The 20,197-nt window shown below is 56.3% G+C and overlaps 1 protein-coding gene across 6 annotated transcripts; it reads left to right on the top strand.

The window, feature by feature from the left end:
• The first annotated feature begins 11,356 nt into the window (after positions 1-11,356).
• Positions 11,357-20,088, top strand: FCER2 (Fc fragment of IgE receptor II). Of its 6 annotated transcripts, none has more exons than XM_038567469.1 (11): positions 11,357-11,506; positions 13,573-13,686; positions 14,658-14,783; positions 15,076-15,129; positions 15,697-15,759; positions 15,943-16,005; positions 16,128-16,190; positions 16,276-16,365; positions 18,870-19,021; positions 19,169-19,275; positions 19,488-20,088. In XM_038567469.1, exons 2-11 carry the CDS (start codon positions 13,665-13,667, stop codon positions 19,624-19,626), a joined length of 879 nt encoding a protein of 292 aa, XP_038423397.1. In that variant the 5' UTR covers positions 11,357-11,506; positions 13,573-13,664; the 3' UTR covers positions 19,627-20,088. The 6 variants fall into 6 exon arrangements, with proteins under 6 accessions (XP_038423397.1, XP_038423394.1, XP_038423398.1 ...); XM_038567466.1 differs by having other exon boundaries at positions 18,657-19,021; XM_038567470.1 differs by lacking the exons at positions 11,357-11,506; positions 13,573-13,686 and adding an exon at positions 13,853-14,010.
• The last annotated feature ends 109 nt before the right edge of the window (positions 20,089-20,197 follow it).

Here is a 20,197-nt window from a genome sequence, read left to right as displayed (position 1 = left end):
GTAAAATCTTAAAATAAATAAATTAACAAATAAACAACCAACAACCCTAATGTAAGCTCTGGACTCTGGATGGTAATGACATGTGAATGTAGGTTCATCAATTGTAACAAAGGTGCCCCTCCAATGGGGGATGTGGATAACAGGGCAGGTTGTGCCTGTGTGCAGGCAGGGGGGTATTTGGGAAATCTCTGTATCTTCGGCTTAATTTTTCTGTGAAGCTATAACTGCTCCTAAAAAATAAGGTCTCAACCTTCCCATCCCCCCAAAAGGACAAACAAACAAGTCTCCCCTAGAGCCTCAAGAACAATGCCACTCTGCTGACTCCTTGACTTTAGGCCAGAGAGCCTGGTGTCAGACGTCTGACTTCCAGAACTGTGAGATAATGAATTTGTGATGTGTTTTTTTAAATATTTTATTTATTTATTCATGAGAGATACACAGAGAGAGGCAGAGGCAGAGGGAGAAGCAGGCTCCCTGTGGAGCACAGAGGCCAATCCGGGACTCGATCCCAGAACTCTGAGATCATGACCTGAGCCGAAAGCAGATACTTAGCTGCTTAGCCACCCAGGTGCTCCAAATTTGTGCTGTTTTAAGCCACTAAGTTTGAGGTAATTTATTGCCACAGCTGCCAAGGACTAACATAGGAATCTCCCTGGACCTCACCCACAACTCAATGGTAACCATTTACAGCAGTCATCTGTGATAATCCTGTAACATACTTTCACATGTCAGTAGGTACCTGTACGCCACCATAGAAGTATCTCAACTCAACCAAAGCCACTGGAAACCCTAGTCATAAATTTTTAACACCCATAACATGGCAGTCACCGCTTGAGATCTAAATGTCACCTCCCATCAGCTGACAATACACACCTGTCGCTTTACCTTAACTAGGATGGCCATATGTCTCCATGTGTCATGAGGAGTCCTGGCTTGCACTTGCTCTGGGTATGATTCTTTTTTTAAGAGATCATTTTATTTTTTATTTATTTTTTTTTTTATTTATGATAGGCACACAGTGAGAGAGAGAGAGGCAGAGACACAGGCAGAGGGAGAAGCAGGCTCCATGCACCGGGAGCCCGACGTGGGATTCGATCCTGGGTCTCCAGGATCGCGCCCTGGGCCAAAGGCAGGCGCTAAACCGCTGCGCCACCCAGGGATCCCTTTAAGAGATCATTTTAAAAATCAACTTTATTGAGGTATAATTTATATACGATCCAAGGCACCAATTTATCACACCCATTAGGATGATGTCTAGCAAAAAACCGACAATAACAAAATAACAGGTATTCGGCACCTAGGTGGCTCAGTGGTTGAGCATCTGCCTTCGGCTCAGGTCGTGATCCTGGGGTTCTGGGATTGGGTGCCGCATTGGGCTCCCTGCAGGAAGCCTGCTTCTGCCCGTCTCTGCTTCTCTCATGAATGAATGAATGAATGAATGAATGAATGAATAAACAAACAAACAAATAAATAAATAATCTTCTTTTAAAAAGGCAAAATAAACCCAAATAACAGATGTTGCCAAGGAGTGGAGAAACTGGAGCCCTCATGTATTGCTGGTGGGAATGTAAGATGGCACAGCTGCTGTGGAAAACAGTATTGCGGGTCCTTACAAAATTAGGAACATAATTACCATGAGATCCAGTCATCCCACCCCAACCCAAGTGTTTGTTGACAGGTGAATAGATAAACAAAACATGGTCCCTCCATACAATGGAATACGGTTCAGCCTTAAAAAGGAAGGACATTCTGACACCTGCTACAATGTGGATGGACCCTGAGGACATTATGCTCAGTGACATAAGCCAGTCACAAAAGGATAAATGCTGTATTATTTTGCTTGCATGAGGTATCTAGAGTAGCCCAACTCATAGAAACAAAAAGTAGAATGGTGATGACCAGAACCTGGTGGGAGGGAGAAATGGGAAGTCGTCACTCAATGAGTATAGAGTTTCAGTTTTACAAGATGAGAAAACTCTGGAGATTAGTTGCACAACAAGGTGAATATATTTAACACTATTGAACTGTACACTTAAAAATAGCTAAGATGTAAATTTTATGGTTTTGTACATTTTATAGCACGGTTAACATTTTTAAAAGGTAATGCACCCATTTCAGGCTTACAATTCCATGAGTTTTCAGGAAACCAGCTGTGTGGTCACCACTACATCGCAGAGGTAGAGCATTTCCACCATCCCCTAAAATTCCTTCCCCATCCCCACCCCAGGCCACTACTGCTCTGCTTTCCATCATTGTTCACTAGACTTGCTTTTTCTGGAAGTCCTCAGAATTGAATCACACAGTGTGTAGCATCTTGTGCCTGGCTTCTTTCTCTAGGCTTGGTGTTTTCGAGATTCACCCAAGCTGTTGTGCGCATCCAGTCTGTTCCTCTTCATTTGTCTCGTCTTCCATTGTGTTGCTGGACCACAATTTGGGTATCCATTCACCTGTTGAAAGGTGTTTATGCTGTTTCCAATGTTAATTAGTAAGAATTAAACTGCCACAAAGAGTCTTGTGCAGGTCTTTTTGCAAATTTAAATTATCACTTCTGACGGGTGAATATCTAGGAGTGGCTCCAACAGTAGGTGACTGTTTATAAGAAACTGCTGGTTTCCCAAAGTGGTTGCACCACTTTGTGCCTCAATATTCAGCAATATTGAGGCTCCAGCTGCTTGGGGAGGGTAATTTTGACCCAGGAATGACTTCAGCCACTCTAAAGTTTGCTCTTCTTTATCTAGAGAAGAGCAGGAGGGGAGGAAATGATGCTGGAAGTTGAAACAGATAAAGGGGGGTAAAGCAGGAAGCTGGTGGTAACATGTACCTGATAAGTGTTCTCGTGAGAAGATAAGACTAGGGCGCTGGGAAGCCAGCAGTGGAGGGCGGGTGTCTCTGCTATTTGGAATTATAGCCCCTGAACCAAGATGAGGAGGACGTTGGTAAGAGAAGCTGAAGAGAAGGAGTCAGATCGAGTCTCTTGTGAGCAAGGAGCAATTTTTTTCATTCATTTATTAATCATTCATTCACTCATTCAATGCAATTATTTCCCTATCCACAAACATTTCTCAGCACTTAGTATACTCCAGGCACTGGAATGCCAAAGGAGAACAAGAGGGCAGGGTCTCTGGATACAGAGGAATCTGGAAAAACTTAGAGCAGAAGCAGCCATTTGCAAAATATTATAGATTTTATAAGCCCATTTATATAAAGTTCTAGGGTAGAAAAAATGGGAGAACGATGATTGCCTGGGAACAGAGGCAGCGATTGCCTGGGATGAACCATGAAAGAACTTTCTGTATGTTCTGGTACCTTGATAGAGATTTGGTTACGTAGGTGAATGCATTTGTCAAAGCTCAAAGAACACACTTGGGATGTGCACATTTTATCCTATTTTACTCAAAAGAGAAAAAAGTAAGGAGAGTGGCAAACAGATACTGGACTCTGTGTTTTCTGGGCTGGAGTATTAGGGGGAAATGAGCTACTGTCTGCAACTTACTTTGAAATGCATGAAAATACAAGATGGATTGAGGGGTAGATGGATGAATCGATATGTAATATACTGATTCTAGAATCAGGGAATGTGTTTCTCATCCTTAAACTCAATTCTTCTACATGCTTGAAAATTGTCAGTGCTTGAGCATCTGCCTTCAGCTCAGGGTGTGGTCCTGGAGTCCCAGGATCGAGTCCCACATCAGGCTCCCTGCATGGAGCCTGCTTCTCCCTCTGCCTGTGTCTCTGCCCCGCCCCTCTCCCCCCATGTCCCTCATGAATAAATAAAATAATGAAATGTTGGGGTTCAGGTTGTGGCTGGTACCCTTCTAGGGCTCACAGTCTGGCAGGGATGGAGTGGGTGATGAGGAAGGATAGAAGATGGTATGCTCACATGATGAGGTTGGAGGTAGAACATTCTGGAAAAGCAATGCCCCCACCCCCTGCACTTCTCATCTAAGGGGGAAGATGGGAGAGGGATATGAGGGTCAGCCTTGGAGAGGCCAAGGGGGCTTGTGCTGGGAAGCAGGGAGCAGGGGCATGGAAGGGCCCCCTAGCGCACCCTTGACCCTTTCCCAGTGAGTGCCTCCCCACCAACAGCTCCCTGGGTGATCACATGACCACACTTTCTGGGGCTGAGTCAGCAAGTCAATGGTGACCTTGAAGCCCAGCCAGGTTTCCTGGACAGACTGGCTCCACCCATCACCCCACTTTCCAAGGAAATGGACTTGTGACAGAATTGCTTGTCTTTCCCAAACTCCTCCCTCCCTCCCCCCGGTTCCAGGAAACCCCCTGAGATCCCAAGGCCTCTTACCAGGTTGGCTGAGGTGTCTGGGAGGCCTCCAAGGTAGGACAGGACACACTTTCTTCAAACTCTTGCTAGCCCCTGCCCAATGTGCCTCAGCCCCCCACCCTCAGCCTCTTGGCCCTAGATTCAGACACAGACGGCTCGAGTGGGTTAATTTGGCAGATGTCCACAGAAAGCCCAGAGTCCAGGAACGCCTGGGTGGCTCAGCAGTTGAGCGCCTGCCTTTGGCTCAGGTCGTGATCCTGGGGTCCTGGGATCGAGTCCTGCATCAGGCTTCCTGCGAGGAGCCTGCTTCTCCCTCTGCCTATGTCTCTGCCTCTCTCTCGCTCTCTCTGTCTCTCTCTCTCTCTCTCTGTGTGTGTGTGTGTATCTCATGAATAAATAAATAAAATGTTTTTTTAAAAAAAGGAAAAAGAAATCCCAGAGTCTAAAACCAAAACCTGTGCTTGCCACTTACTCCCTGGGTGAGCCTGGGCACGTGGCTTTGCTTGTCCGCAACCTTTGCTTTTGCCCCCATCAAGTAGGATAAGAATAATACCAGCATTTTAGGGGTTTGTGATCAGCTGAATAAGGGCTCCCAAAAGGTGTCTCTGTCCCAACCCCTGGAACCTGTGAATCTATGACCTCACCTGGCAAAAGGGACTTTGCAGATGGGATTCATTAAATCAAGGATCTGGAGACGGAGGCGAGCCTGGATTTTCCAGGTGGGCCCAATGTCATCATCACAAGGGTCCTTAGAAGAGGGAAGCGGGAAGGTCAGAGTCCAAGAAGGAGCGACAACAGAGGCAGAGCCAGAGGGAGATTGGAAGATGCTCCGTTGCTGTTGCCAACTTGAAGGCTGGAGGTAGGGGCCGCAAGCCAAGGAATGGGGGCGCCTGTGGAAGCTGAAAAAAATCAGGGGAATAGATTTTCCCCCTTGGGTTTCCAGGAGCACAGCCCCCACGATGCCTCGATTTCAACCCAGGGAGACCCGTGTTGGACTTTTGACCTCTAGACCTGTCAGATGACATTCATGTTGTTGAAAGCCACCAATGTGTGGTAATTCCTTCCAGCAGTCACAGGAAACTCACTGGGTCCGATGCCTATGGAGCTGTGTGCCCACCCCTCCTGGGGGGCCATGAGCTGGGGACTCGGGGTGCCAGGCACTGCCTCTACTCTCCTGGAGCTCAGGTCCGGCCCAGCCCACGCAGGTTATGAACAAGCAAACCAGACGCGTCCACGCACCGAAGGCAGGTCGTAGAGATGGTTAAAGGGGTGGCTGAGGGGTTCGGGGCCGCCGTGGCTGGGGTCACATCCCTCAGAGAGCCCGCCCCTGGAGGACGGAGGGCCAAGGAGAGGGGCCCAAACCCAGAGAAGTTGCAAGTGTGGCAGGAGCTGAGCAAAGGGGGGACAGTGCAGGAGGGGGAAGGTGCCAGCACACAGGAGGGCCTTGCTGGCCGCGGGGAGCTGGGTTTTCTTCCAAGAGCCTTTTTGGGGCCAGAGGCTAGGTAAGCGGCGCCCTTCCCGAAATAGCGCTTACCAGTGCTCCCAGGTATTGTGGGCTTCTGTCCAGTTCAGCATCGGGTGGAAGGTTTTCGGCACACGAGGTCCTCTGTGGGAGAATTGTGCTTATTCCCACTTTACAGATGGGGAAACTGAGGCCCGAGAGGATACAGCCGGCCAGGCAGGGAAAGAGGCTGGAGCTGGAACTCTACCTGCCTTCTGCTTCCACCCAGTGAGGGAGGCGGTGTCACCAGGTGGGGGGCAGTGACCAGGTGTGTCCAGCAGGGGGCAGCACGCCTCCGGTGCCGGGGGACCTGGAGCCTCAGGCCCGGGCCTTTGAAGGAGAGGCCTCGGCACCCGGATCCCTGGATCCCTAAGGGGCTGGGGCTGGGGACCTGGGGCACGGATTCCTAGGTCTCCAGGAAGGCGAGAGCATGGGTTCTTGAGGGTGGAGTCTGGGCCCCAGATTTCTGGATCTCGGAGGGGCTGGGAGCCCTCCTCCAACCTGGTCCCCCACACTATACCCTCTCCCCTCAGAGAACCGTGGGCTTTGTGGGAGAGAAATCCCCGAATCTCCCATTGCAGGCCTGGAATGTTCTCAGAATTCCTGGGATGGGCTGGCTCAGCCCCCTGGTCCCTGGGGTCACGCAGGGATCTGGGGGGCGGTATGGAGAAAGGTGGGAAGCCCTCCTGAAGGAAAGAGGTGGACACCCCTCTTCTGGACCTCCCCAGCCCCAGCCCCCCTCCATCCCCACAACACACAGAAACAAGCCCAAGTGGGCCACAGACCCCAAGGCTCCAGGAAGGTGAAAATGCAGAAACACCCTTTTCCCATTTCACGCCCACCTTCCTTCTTCCTGTTGACAGGCTTGCTGCATGGACGGTGGGGGTGGGGGTGGGAAGGGGAACCCAGAGGTGAGTGAGTGAGTGGAGTGTATGTGACTGAGCTCAGGGCAGCTCTCCCCGGGCCCCTCCAGAGAGGGGGCCGGGTCCTGCCCCCGGGAGCTCCCAGTCCCAGGGCAGGGGCGGGGCGGCATTTAATGTAGGAGCTCAGGGCTGGGGAAGGGGCATGCAGAGGACCGTGGGGAGAGCGAGTGAAGGAACACGTGAACGAGAAGCCCAGCGGTTGGCGCTGGGCTGAAGATAGAGATGCGAGAAGTCAGCAGGGATTGCGGGTAATGGAAGTCAAACGCTCACGGAGAGGCACAGAGAAGTCCCTGAGGGGAAACTGAGGCAGGCGTGGGTGGGGCCGGAGAGCAGAGGCAAACAGGAGGGCTGTTAGTGGAGGGGCCCCACTTTTCCCCACCAGCCTCTCCTTCGGGACAGCCTGCAGAGGACCTTTGTGTGTGTCTGTGTGACCGTGTGGGTGTGTGTCTGTCCGTGCCCTGGTTGCCTGTCTGGGTGCGTGTCTCTGGATGTCCATGTGTTTTGTTTCTGTGCATTTATGTGTGTGTGTGTGTTTTGTGTGTGTATGTGTGATTGTGTCATGTGTATGTGCAATCTGTGCACACTGGGTGTATCTGTCTTGTATCAGAGTGGTGTCCACATCTGTGTCTATATTTCGTGTGTGGCTTATGTGCCTGTGTGTCTTTCTACATACTTGTCTGCATCGATGTCTATGTGTGTGTGTATGTTCTGTGTGCCTCTAGTTTTAGTGTGTCTGTGCATGTGGATGTTTCTCTGTGGCTCGGTAGTGTCATGTGGTCTGTATGTTTGTGCCTGTATTGTGTAGACATCTACGGGTTGGACTGTGGTTTTATTATGTTGTGTATTGTATGTGGCTGGTTGTGTCGTATCTGCGTTCCCATGTATTTGCCTGTATCTGCGTGTGTGCGTGCGCGTGTGCATCGTGTATGTCTATTGAGATTTGTTGTGTGTCTGTAGGTCAATGTGTCATGTTGGTCTGTGTCTTTGTGTATGTGTTGTGGGTTGTGACTGTGTGCCTGTATTGTGCGCGTGTGGTTTTGTCTGTGGCTGGAATGTGTTGTGTTGTGTTTGTGTGAACCTTGGTGTGTGCGTGTCTTGTGCGTGTGTCTACGGTTAAGTCGTGTCGCAGCCACTGGTCTCTGCGTATTTGTGTGCCTCTGCACGTGATGCCGTCATGACACTTCACGTGTGTGTGTGCATCTGTGTGTGGGGGCCCCCCACACCCGTACCCCTCCCTCTGCTGAGTCACAGAGGCTGTCACTCGGGGCCAACCCTGGTTCCTCAGAATTCCCACTTTCCCGGAGGCCTGGGAGCCCCCAAGAGGTTATAAGGCTCCGGTGCCAGGCGGGGAGGAGCTGACCGGAACCTCAGGGCTTCCAAGGCCAAAAGCCCAGTGCCTCCATCTGGGGGGGAAACTGAGACCCATAAAGTGTAGACTTTGGAAGCCCCGTGGCCAAGGTCGGGGAAGCCTCAGGGCACCCCGTCTGTCTGGGACCTGGGGTCTCTGGGAGAGGACCGCGTGGATTTCCCCCACACAGGAGGGTGGGGGGCCCCAGCTCTAGGCTTTGAGGTTGCCAAGCCCCAGGGGAGGACCTCTGGCAGCTGACACATCCAGCCTCGCGGAGGGGTCTGTTCAGACGTCACCTCACACACACCCCCCTCCCAGGTTCAGAACCCTCTGGTCTACACCAGCTCCTCCCCCAGGCGCCCTAACCCTGCTTTCCACCACCTAAAACTGTCCTGGGGATCTGTGATTTTCAACATTGTTTTTATGCTGCATCATGGAGGAACCTTGAGGACGTGATGCCAAGTGGAATAAGCCAGACAGGAAAGGACCGATCCTATAGGATTCCACTTAGATGGGGTCCCCAGGGGAGTCTCGTTCACAGAGACCGGGAGCAGGTGCTGGGAGCCAGGGCCTGGGGAGGGGGTGGGAGGGGGCAGCTGGTGTTTCATGGGGACAGAGTCTCAGTCTGGCAAGATGAAAAATTCTGGGGAGGGATGGCGGCGGTGGAGGCACAATGGGAATGTCAGGGATGCCACTGGAAATGATTAAAAATGGTAAATTTTATGTTCTATAGATTTTAGCACAGTTAAAAACAAAATCTCCCTCCCAAGAACTGGGACTTCACCTCGTTCTCAGAACCTGGCACACAGTAGGTGCTCAAATAACGGTTGTTGAGCAGACGAAAGAGGAAAAGAGGTCATCTGTCCACAGCAGATGGAGACATTGGAGACGGAGAGAAAGTGTGTTGAAGCCTGAAGCCAGCACCTTCTCCTTGTCTATACGTCAGGCTTCAAAGAGGTGGCTCGCCACTGGGGGTGATTCTGCTCCCACCCCCAGGAGGCATTTGCCATATACAGGACAGCCCCCCTTCCTCGCCGCCACAACAAGGAATCATCCAGCCCTGATGCCAACAGAGTTGAGAATGAGGAACCCTGTTTTAGAGGCACCTCCTCCTGCAAGCCCTGCGGGATTTGACACACCCACTTCCCTCCCACACCAATACACCCCCTTCCTTTCTCCCTTTTGCAACAGGAGAGATTGATCGAGTGGGGGTAAGCCCAGGGGCTGTACCTCCAGGATGGGGCTGGGGTCAGGGTGGAAATGTCCCTTCATCACATTTCCATTGAACACGGGGGCCCTGTCCCAGGTGCTGAGGTTCTAAGTTTAGTCGGGGCGGGTGAGGCCCCTCTGCGCCCAGAGCACAGGTGAGGAGGGCTGGGGATCAGAACATCCTTGGGGGTGAGTGGGGGTCGAGGAGGGTCAGGGCTGGGGCTGGGCTGGGCACCCGCCTGAGAATCGCTGATGCTTGTGGCAGGACCCCTGACTCATTCCTCCGGATCCGGGTCTGTGACCAGCGAGGGGGTTGCCCTGGGCTCAAGGATCCCAAACCTGAAAGAAGAACCAGCACCCTCAGATCAGTGCCCACATCCGCACAGTTTCCTGTTTTTCCCTCGAAGTGAACAGAGCAGCGGGTTGGTACCATAGGGGGGAAGAGGGAGGGGTCGATCGCGTGACATCGGCGCTGCAGCCCCGAGTAGGGGGGTTCAGATTCCACCCCCAAAGCATCCTCCAGCCTAGGTGGCAGGAGCCGCCAAAACCCCTGGAAGGACACAGTGGGGACTGTGGGCCCCAGTGTGGACGGGGCCTGGGCCCGGGCCTTTCGGAGTTCTCCAAAGCTCAAAGCACCCAACTGCATCCCCGCCCTGTCCTGTGTCTTCACTGCGGCCCAATAGGGCTCGTTCCCAAATTTTCTCCATCTCCTTCCTGTGTCATCACTAGGACAGCCCCACTGTCCCTCAGGGACTCAGTGGGGACCCAGTCAACTTTTACAGCATCTTCAGAGTACATTACTCCCTCCACCCACCTCACCCAACACCAAGCCCGTCTCTTCTCAAACCAGTCTGCTTCTCTTTATTCCCACAGCTGCGCCCCCCCAGACACCTGATCTGCCACCTAGGCCAGGCGACAGCTCCCCAGTGTCCCCACCCACCTGGTCCCCATGACCACACCCAGCACACACCCCCCACCAGGCCTCCTGCTGCCCTTACGTCCAGCCCCAGTGACCTGTCTCGGATGCCCACCCGGCAACCTCCCTACTTCGAATGGTCATCCTCTGTCACTTGGCAATGTATGCAGTGAGTCCACGTCCCCACGATTAGCCCAGATCGAGGTTGAGAGGGACAGTCGGGGGCCCTGCATGAATGGCTTTGACCCAACAGTCCTTCAGTCAAGAACCACAGGTTGCTCTTTGGTGCTGAAAACCTAGTGTGACAGGCCAGGCGGGGCCGCCCCTGCTGTCCTGGAGCACGAGGTCCAGGGGACATGTCAGCCAGGCCCCTCCCCATCTGGTGGGTGGCCCAGCCCAGTCCTGGTTGGGAAGTGGGACACAGAGGCGCAAGTGGGCGTCTTCCGGTGTCGGGGGGCAGAGCACCAAGCCTGGAGAGGGGAGCAGAAAGCCCAGCCAGGATGGGGGTTTGGCATGGGGCGTTCCCCAGACAAGACTGGGAAGAGGGTCAGGGATCAGAGGACACATCTTCAGGAGGAACAGCAGAGTGTGCGGTGGCAGGAAGAAGTCCCCATAAATACAAGGCCAGGCTCACAGTGGTTAGGGCCGCAGACTTGGGACCCACGCTGCCTGGGTTCCGATCCCGGCGTGGCCATTCACAAGCTGTGTAACTTCGGGCAAGGCACCTAACCTCTCTGTGCTCCGCGTCCTTCACCGGTAAGGCAGCATTAAGAACTCAAGCATCCACCCCACAGAGAGGTGGGTGTCCACAGCTCATGGACATTAAGTGTGTGGGGTCCTAGGACACGGCACGGTGCCCAGCTTATGCCGCTGCAAAATTCAAGCATATAACAAAATTATTGGTATTTGACTAAGACGTTATGTGATCTCATGGCTCTTCCTCCTCTCTCTCTCTCTCTCCGCCCCCCCACCGCAGTGGCATGATGATTTAGTCCCCTTGATTTAGTCCCCCCTCTACCACTCACTTCCCGCAGCACTCCGGGAATGTAGGGGGGAGGCAACTCCAAACCTCCGTTTGCTCACCTGAGCAATGGAGAGAGATATTAATAGTCCGGACTTTACCGGGTTGTGGGGAGCACCAGCGGAGGCCATGCGTGTGACGTGGTTAACCAGGTGGTGAGCCCATAATTAGGCCTGTGAAAATAGAAGCCGTGGGTGGGTCCACTTTCAGAAGAAATCGTGTCTTCAGGTTAAGCGGCTCACCACGGCCTGCGGCCCCGCCAGCCTCTCGGGTCAGCCCCTCCGGGCCGGCGACACGCTCACAACTCATGTGAGTGCGTGGTAGGCGTGATGTGTGAGTGTGTGGCTGCGTGTCTATGTGGGAACGTGTGCGCACACAGATGACCCTCAGCGCGCGTGCGTCCATGCGTGTGTGTGTTGGGTCAGGCGCTGGGAAGTGGACAGGGAGGGCTCCCTGGAAGAGGTGAGCTCCGGGTTGAGTCTTGAGGGATGAGCAGGAGTTCTGCGTGAGGGGTGGGCAGGGGGCAGCATGGTCGGGGTCACCGGACGTGCAGGGTCCCGGGTTGGGGAAGTTGAAGCCAGCGCCTGGCATGAGTGTGAAGGACAGAGGGGCTGGGTGGGCGCACCGGGGGCTGATCTTGGGGGGCTGTGGAGGGCCACAGAAGGCCGTAAGCAGGGGTGGGTGCTCTGGTGTTACAAAGACGGCCTGGCGTCAGGACCCTGCCGCCCTGGCACTTGCTGGCAGACACCGACCAAGAGGTCATACCCCGAGGTGGTTGAGCAAACAGGCTCCGATGTCACACGTCCTGGCTTCAAGCCCCAGACCTACCACTGTGTGACATAGGCAAATGATTTTCTCGGTGCCTCAGTTTCCCCAGCACCCCACCAGTAGGTTAACTGAATACCTGTGCGCCAGGCCCTCGCACGCCACACTGTTCTTCATCCAGTGGAGTTGGCACCGTCACCCCTAGTCGACAGATGAGCAAACTTAGTTGCTGGTTCGGGGAGAAGCCAGGACTCAGCTCCACGTCTGTCCAGCTTGGGTTCAGGCAGGTTAGGCTGCAGGATGGTGACACCTCTGGCCTCTTCCACGATGGCGAAAGACCCAGTCTGAGCTGCCATTAATCAGAGCCTGCCACCGCATGTCTTCACTTCCCCGAGGCTCAGAGAGGGGAAGCAACTTGCCCATCGTCATACAGCAGGAGAGGCAGCCCGTAACCCCCAGGCTCATCTGACCTCCAGACCCATAGCCTTTGGCACAGTCCTTAAAGTAAAGAGACTTTTTAAAAGATTTATTTATTTATTTGAGAGGGGGGTGGTGGGAGCACACCAGCTGGGGGGACGGGCCGAGGAAGAGGGAGAGAATCCCAAGCAGACTCCCCACTGAGCCCAGAGCCCAACTCGGGGCTTGATCTCACGACCCTGACATAGTGACCTGAGCCAAAACCAAGAGTTGGACGCTCAATCGACTGAGCCTCCCGGGAGCCCCAAAGTCAAGAGACGCTACAGATGCGTTGGGCACAATGACAGGGGAGGAAGCTGAGGTCTGGTGGCGGAGGTTCTGCACCTCCCAGCAGGACCCGGCACACAGCAGGTGCCTGCTAAAGGCTCAGGATCTGAGGACCCACTGTGTGCGTGCAGCACCTCGCTGAAAGCTCACATACGTCATCATCTCATCTGATCCTACCACGATCTCCTGAGTTGGGTGCGATCATCACTCTCATTTTATTGAGGGGACACTGAGGCTCAGGAAGGTTGGGCCCCAGGCCAAGGTTGCACAGGCAGCAATAGCGACAGGCGGATTCTCTATGTCTGGTGCTACGTACCAGGCCTTGTTCACAGCACTTTACACCTCCAGGAGGAGCACATCACCACCTTCGGCATAGATATTATTAATGATGGCATTTTATGGATGAGGAAATTGGGTTTGAGGTTTAATCACTTGCCACATTTGAGCACCTGCTCGGTACCTTGTGTGTAACAGGCTCTGGGGCGCCCACCTCTGGTCTCAGGCTAGTGACCCTCCCCATACCAGCAGCAACTCTCATTTATTTTTTTTTAAGATTTTATTTATTTATGTATTATTTATTTATTTATTTATGAGAGACGCAGAGAGAGAGGCAGAGACACAGGCAGAGGGAGAAGCAGGCTCCCTGTGGGGGAGCCCGATGTGAGACTTGATCCCGGGACCCCAGGATCACGCCCTGAGCCCAAGGCAGACGCTCAACCACCGAGCCACCCAGGTGCCCCTGCATCTCCCATTTAAATGCAACATTGACTCCTGGCCATGGACTAAACAAAATCAGCAATGGTCTCTGAGCTCCTCAGGCCCCAGATGCTGTCCTGGGCCTGACATCTAGCCTTCATGCTCATTAGAACCCAGATCCCGGCCAGAGCTATACCTGTTGAGCGGACTGCTTTGTCAGGTGGTGAGCAGCCCGTCACTGGGGAATCCAAGCACAGTTGACATGGAGGAACATTCATACTCAGGTGAGAGCACTCTCTGGAGCTGACACTGGCAAAACCAAGCGCCTGACCCCCTACCTTCCACCCGGGGGGAGGAGAGGGGCTCCTGGGCCTTTCTCTGGGAAGAAGGCCCAGCCAGGGGCCAGAGGGAGGTGAGCCCTGACTGGCCTTCTGGGCACAGAGCCAGGCAGGAGAAGGAAGCCGCAGGCCCCTCCCTTCCCTGACTCAACGCCCTCCAACAAGAAAACGGCTTCAGCTGGGGTGCTGGGAGCCCAATAGAATTGGAAGCCAAGTAGAACGGGGACTGAGAACAAGTGGAATTCAGCATGGTGGATCCTCCCAGCCAGGGTGAGGGGAGGGGGCCCGGACCCACGGTGGGGCAACAAGGTAGAGTCTTGGGGGACCCAGGCGTTGGGGTGAGGCCCCAGGGGGTGTGACATCCAGAGAAAAGGCTGCGGGAAGAACTGAACCCTGGGGTCCTCTGTTTGGGGAAGGGGTCCAGGGTGAGGGCCAGTGGTCCAAGGGGAGGGAGGACCCAGCTTTCAGGGCGTGAGGCTGGAGATCTAGCATGGGGGTGTGCGGGGGTAACCGAACCCAAAAATGGGAAGAGGGTCACAGGTGAGAGCTGGGCGGGGGGGGGCGGGTCAGCCATCTGATGAGAAGGAGGAGGGAGGGTCTCTGCTCCTGCCCTGGACCTGCCTTTCTGGACACTGGCCCGGCCCCAGGTCGGGCTTGCTGACCACATGGGGCTGGACGGGGCAGAGGAGCAGATGCGGGGATGCGGGGATGGGCAGAGCCAGGGTTGGGGTGCTCACTGGTGGGCGTGATGGAGCAGCCTGCAGGGAAGAGGTGCAGAGGACGCTGGGGTCCACTGAGGCCCGCTGCCTGGGTGTGGGCCCTGGACAGGCTCCCAGGACTTAGGGGCTCCGGGTGCTGGGGGGACGGGCACAGCCAAGCCCAGTCTCAAGCCCTGCACCCCTTGGCGCTCCCCGCAGACCCAGCAGAGTTCCCAAAGTTTTCCAGAAGACGGCGGTGCTGTAGGCCCGGGGTGCAGCTGGCGCTGCTGGGGCTGGTGACTGTCATGCTGTGGGCCGGGCTGCTGACCCTGCTCCTCTTCTGGCGTGAGGACGCCCCCGGGCCCCGTGCGGCCTCCCTCCTGTGTCCCCTCCCAGGAGCCCACTTTCAGACCCTGGGGAGCCCCACATACCCCTTGGAGTCCAATTGTCCCATCACATCTCCCACCTCGTCCCCACCGGTCCCCCCCAAGCCCGTCCTCCCCACCCCATCCAGCACCCCTATCTCCCACCCTTTCCACACCTCCAAGCCATCCATCCCCAGCTGACAGGTGAGCTGTGGGTGGCGGGGCACCCGGGGGTACCTGGAAACCCGGCTTCTCTCCTCTTCTCTCCTCAGACAGGGACACTGTACAGAATCTGAAACAGCTGGAGGTCGCCGCCGCCCAGAACGGTAAGGAGGGGCCGGGGGTCGTGGGGGGCTCTTGTCCTGCTTCTGACCCCTGTGGGACGTGCGAGAAGGGCTGGGCTCCACCGGGAACTAGGGTCAGCCTGCATTGCCCCCTCCCCTGGGGGTGAAGACCCAGGGACTCTGGGGGGCAAGTGGACTCTGAGAAGTGCCTGAGGGAATGCTCTGGAACTGCTCCAGGCCTCGGTTCCCTCAGCTGCGAAATGGGCATCATTTCGGGGTTCTGGGGGCAGAAACCAACTAAGACTTGTGAAGCGCCTAGACCTGCATCATCCCACCAGCTTTCAAGAAATGCCTGCTGCTTTTACGTTTCATTCTGGGGTTGGCAGCAGCGGGTGGGGGGGTTTGGGGTGTGTGCACGTGTTCCTTCTATTTTTGTCTGCATTTTCCTGAGTACTTTCGCCCCAAAAATGAAAAACGAAAGGCTTTAGGCACTGTGACTGTGGGAGGGGGGCCCTGCCCTGGGGAGGGGGTGGCAGGGAGCAGGGAGGGATTCAGGAACCTGCCTTCCTGGCTCCTGAGGCCGCGTCGTCTTCTCTCCTGTCACCCCAGTCTCTCGGGTTTCCAAGGACTTGGAAAGACACAACGGTGACCAGATGGCCCAGAAATCCCAGGGTGAGTGATGTCGGCTTGGGTCTGGGAGGAAAGGGGTGGGGGTGGGGAAACCTGGATTAACTTGTCTGGACCACCCATGAACTGCCAAAGGCCGGATGGGGGAGGGGGAAGGGCTGGGGGGATGGGAGACTGGAGAGGACCCTGAGGACTTGCTTGCCACTGAGCCCCCTCCCCTGCAAACAGCTGCCCAGGTGTCACAGGACATGAAGGAAATCCAAGCTGAACAGAAGAGAATGAAAGCTCAGGGTGAGAGGTTGGGGTGGGGCGGGGGTCCTGGAGCCCCCTGGAGCTGGGATGGACCACGAGGCTGAGGCCTGGGCTCCCGGACTCCCAACCCTGACCCCAGCCCCCCGCCCGCCCCCCATCAGACTCTGAGCTCTCCCAGAACCTGGATGCACTTCGTTCGGACCTGAACAACCTCAAGTCCCAGAGTGAGTCTTGGGAGGGAATGGGGGGTGGGGAGGGAGGGGGGGTGCCGCAATTCTCCGACCACTGTCCCCCACTCAATCACCCAAGGCTTGAACGAGAGAAGCACAGCCTTGCATTCACTGGAGAGACTCCAGGAGGAGGTGGAGAAGCTGTGGATGGAGCTACACGTGTCCAACGGTGAGTCTGTGCCCATGGTGTGTTGGTTCGCGCGTGTGACCACACAGGTGTGAGGTGATGCATATTTGAATGTGATGGGGTGTGCACACGTGACAACGTGGATGGGTGTGTGCTTATATGTGTGTGGCAGGGTCCGTGGGGGACACACAAGAGTTTGTCTCTGAGGCCAGCTGCTTCCCTCCAGGGACCCGGAGCAGGTGGGGACGGGGGTGCGGGGTGGCTCCAACACTTTTTTCCTCCTCCAGGTAAAAACATTCCCTTTACCAGCTCTGGGTTCTCTTTGCCTCTGTCTCTCCTCTGCCCATCGTGGCTCGGCGGCGAGTCATCAGTATGATGCCATCAGCCGCAGTCCTCCCGGAGGACTATCTGACTCAGCCGGGCGGGGGGGGTGACCTCTGCAGTGATGGGGTGATGCCGGCGGCCAGGGGGGTCAGGGAGGGTGGCCCCAGAGGCTGCAGGAAGAGCAGACATTTAATCAGTGTGCCCTGAAACTGGGATAGGAACCTGAGTCTTACTGCCCTGAAGTCCTCCCCACACTCACCCCCACCCTTGATCTTGGGTTTTCTACTTCTGGGAAGCCCCAGCTGCCCCAACTGGCAAAGAGAAGAGGAAGGCTCTGTGCTTGGTGTGATGGAGAGCAGTCCCCCGGGACCCTGTGTGGCTGTGGGAATCCCAGCGAGAAACCTGGCTGCGGTCCCTCCGGGGAGGCGTCGGGGCCACATTCACCGCGACGGATGACCTTCCAATTCCCCTCCGGTCCCTGGGGTGGCCTGGGGTCTGAGCCCAGCTCCAGGGCTGTGTCTCGATTGACTACGCCACACCCAGCCAGGGCACCTTCCTCAAAGTTTTCTTTTCTCCCCAAAGATTTAATTTCCTTCTTTCTTTGGGAGAGAGCAAGAGGGGGAGGAGGAGCAGAGGGAGAGGGACAAGCAGACTCCACGCTGAGCGCAGAGCCTGACGCCGGGCTCGATCTCATGACCCTGAGACCTGACCCAAGCAGAAATCGGGAGTCGGACACCTAACCGACTGGACCACCCAGGCACCCCATCAGAATTTTCTTCAAGTGCCCAGAGATACTCTCTGCCTGTTTTAATGCCCCCGCCCCAGAGCCCAGGGCCACGTACTAGTCACTGGCTCATGTGTGAGAAGCACATCCAATTCTGTGTCTTACAGGGGTTATGGACCCCTGGCCCCTTAAAAACTTCCACCGAAGCTCTGGAGCCCTCTCTGCACATCATTCCAAGAAAAAAATTTTTTTTTTAGATTTTATTTATTTATCCATGAGAGACTCAGAGAGAGAGAGGGGCAGAGACATAGGAGGAGGGAGAAGCAGGCTCCCTGCAGGGAGCCCGATGTGGGGCTCGATCCCAGGGCCCCAGGACCACGCCCTGAGCCAAAGGCAGCTGCTCAACCACTGAGCCACCCAGGTGCCCCAAGAAAATTATTTTATTTTATTTTTTTTATTTTTTATTTTTTAAAAAAAATCTATTTTAAATCAAGAGTGAGTCAAGCTAGTAACAGTGGGTTTAACCTCCCACTAGGAGCCTTGGGTGGTGGCGACCATGCCGGAGAGTTTCTCAGGGTGGGGGCAAGAGGAGACGGAGACCAAGGTGGCCCTAGGTCGAGGCCGGGAGGACCTAGCCCTCCAGGAACCCCCCTCCTCAACCTCTCCTGATCAATCCCTTCAACTAGACAAAGTCACAGCAATGGTGACTGGGGCTGTTACGGGAGCTGTTGGTGGGGACCGTACACGGGGCAGGTGGCGCTGGCCATCTCGGCCTCAGCGAGTCGGCACAGTGATGAAGCCGTGGCTGGCGCGGTGTTGGGGAAGGTGCTGCTGGCCGTGGTGGCGGCGGCAGTGAGGACCGGTTGCTGGCAATCCGGGATCCCTGTGGTCATGTCGCTGACGGTCGTGGCGTTCATCGCCACGGTGTTGGCGGTTGAGGTGCTTCTGACCGTGAAGGCATCTGCGGTGATGCCAAACCACAACTGGTGGTTGAGGTGCCACCAGCCACGGAGCTGGTGACACGGGGATGCCGATGGTGACTGTTGCGCTGCTGGCCTCTTTGTGAGGATGGAGCTTGGCAGGGGCTGAAGTGCTGCCAGCCAAGAGGTATTTAGGATGACGGTGGCAGCAGCAGACGCTCCGGTCCGGTGGGGGTGTTTGTGGCAATGGTGCCAGCCGTTGAGGCGCTCCTGCCACGGGGCTGCCCCTGCACATCAGCGCCAGAGCTCCGGGGCGGAAGGCAGCCTGCAAGACCTCGTTTGGCTCTGGGTGGGTGTGCTTTCAGCCCGGACCCCAAGGGTGACTCCAGGAGAGACGCTGCCACCTGTTCTGTCTACCATACCCGTGGTGCCAACCACAGTGCCAGCCACGGTGCCAACCACGGTGCCAGCCACAGTGTCCACCACGGTCCCAGCCACGGCACCAGCCACAGCACCAGCCACGGCGCCCGCCACGGTGCCCACCACAGCCGCCCCCCTGAGCCTCTCCTCCACCCCAGGCTCCGAGTGTAACACGTGCCCTGAGAAGTGGCTCAACTTCCAGAGGAAGTGCTACTACTTCGGGGAGGAGCCCAAGAAGTGGATCCAGGCCCGGTTTGCCTGCAGCAAGCTGCAAGGGCGGCTGGCCAGCATCCACAGCCAAGAGGAGCAGGTGCGCCTGGGCCCTGCGCAGAGGGCGGGGCCCGCAGGCTGGGAGGGGGGTGGGGGGCGGCTGTGGATCCCCAGCTGGACCTCCTGCATGGTGGGAGGGCCCCGGGCACAGCTCCCCCAGCCCTTCCAGTCCCGTCCTGCTCCCCAGGACTTCCTGGCCAGGTATGCCAACAAGAAGGGCACCTGGATTGGCCTCCGGGACCTGGACAGAGAGGGGGAGTTTATCTGGATGGACGAGAACCCCCTGAACTATAGGTGAGGAGGGGGGGCGTAGGGGGAGGGGGTACCTCTCTGCAATGGTGGGCTTCGAGGGCAGAGCCAGGTGGGGGCGAGGGGACGCGGGGAGTTGGGATGGGGATCCGGGATGGGGATCCAGGGATGGGGTGGGAGGGCCCAGCCGTCTAGGCCGAAGGCAGTGGGGCTCCTTCCCCCTACTCTGTCCTCTGACCTGAAGCCTTCTGCTCCAGCAACTGGCGGCCCGGGGAGCCCAACAACGGGGGCCAGGGCGAGGACTGCGTGATGATGCAGGGCTCGGGGCAGTGGAATGACGCCTTCTGCGGCAGCTCGCTGGACGGCTGGGTGTGTGACCGGCTGGCCACGTGCTGACTGCCCACCGGCCGCCTCGGCACCCCGGGGTTCGCTGGGATGTGCTCCGAGACACACACCCCAACGGCCCCCTGCCCGCCCTGCCAGGTGCACCGCCTCCGTCGCTCCCCAGGTACAGCCAGGCCCCCCTGCAGGGCTCTGAGGACCCTCCACCATTTGGGGTTAAGGTCCCGGCAACACTTCCTTGCGCCCAAATGGGAGAAGGGCTGTTGACACACCCCAGCTCCTGCCAATCCCCAGAGGGCCCGTCCCTTGCTCCTCAGCCTAGCCCGGCTGGCTGTCACCGCGTCCCTGCCTTCAAGCGCTCGGAGTACCCACCTCAGAACTTTCCGGGGAGCAGTGGTGGATGCCTCAGACTCCTGGGTCGGGCCCACCCACCTTCTGCTGGAGTCAGGAGTCGACCACACCCCCACCCCAGCCCCGGCCTCCCTAGATGCAGCCTCGGGGTCCTACCCCCCAGCCAGCCCATGTCGATAAAATGGGGCGAGGATGGCCCCCTCTCAGGGGCCTCGCTGGCTCTGGTCTCCAGATATGGGAGCTGGGAGCTCCAGAACCTGGTGCCTGAGGCCAC

Source organism: Canis lupus, chromosome 20 (assembly GCF_011100685.1).
Source record: "Canis lupus familiaris isolate Mischka breed German Shepherd chromosome 20, alternate assembly UU_Cfam_GSD_1.0, whole genome shotgun sequence".
NCBI lineage: Eukaryota > Metazoa > Chordata > Mammalia > Carnivora > Canidae > Canis > Canis lupus.
Note: the sequence above shows the minus strand (reverse complement) of the source record. Positions and strands in the feature narration are given on the sequence as shown.

What these genes read in the sequence shown, in the direction of transcription:
- FCER2 (XM_038567465.1), top strand. Translation starts at nt 13,989, where the DNA reads ATGGTGGATCCTCCCAGCCAGGGTGAGGGGAGGGGGCCCGGACCCACG. An exon ending in GGTCGCCGCCGCCCAGAACG is followed by an intron (nt 15,130 to 15,696) that starts GTAAGGAGGGGC and finishes CTGTCACCCCAG; the next exon opens with TCTCTCGGGTTTCCAAGGAC. An exon ending in TCCACAGCCAAGAGGAGCAG is followed by an intron (nt 19,022 to 19,168) that starts GTGCGCCTGGGC and finishes CCTGCTCCCCAG; the next exon opens with GACTTCCTGGCCAGGTATGC.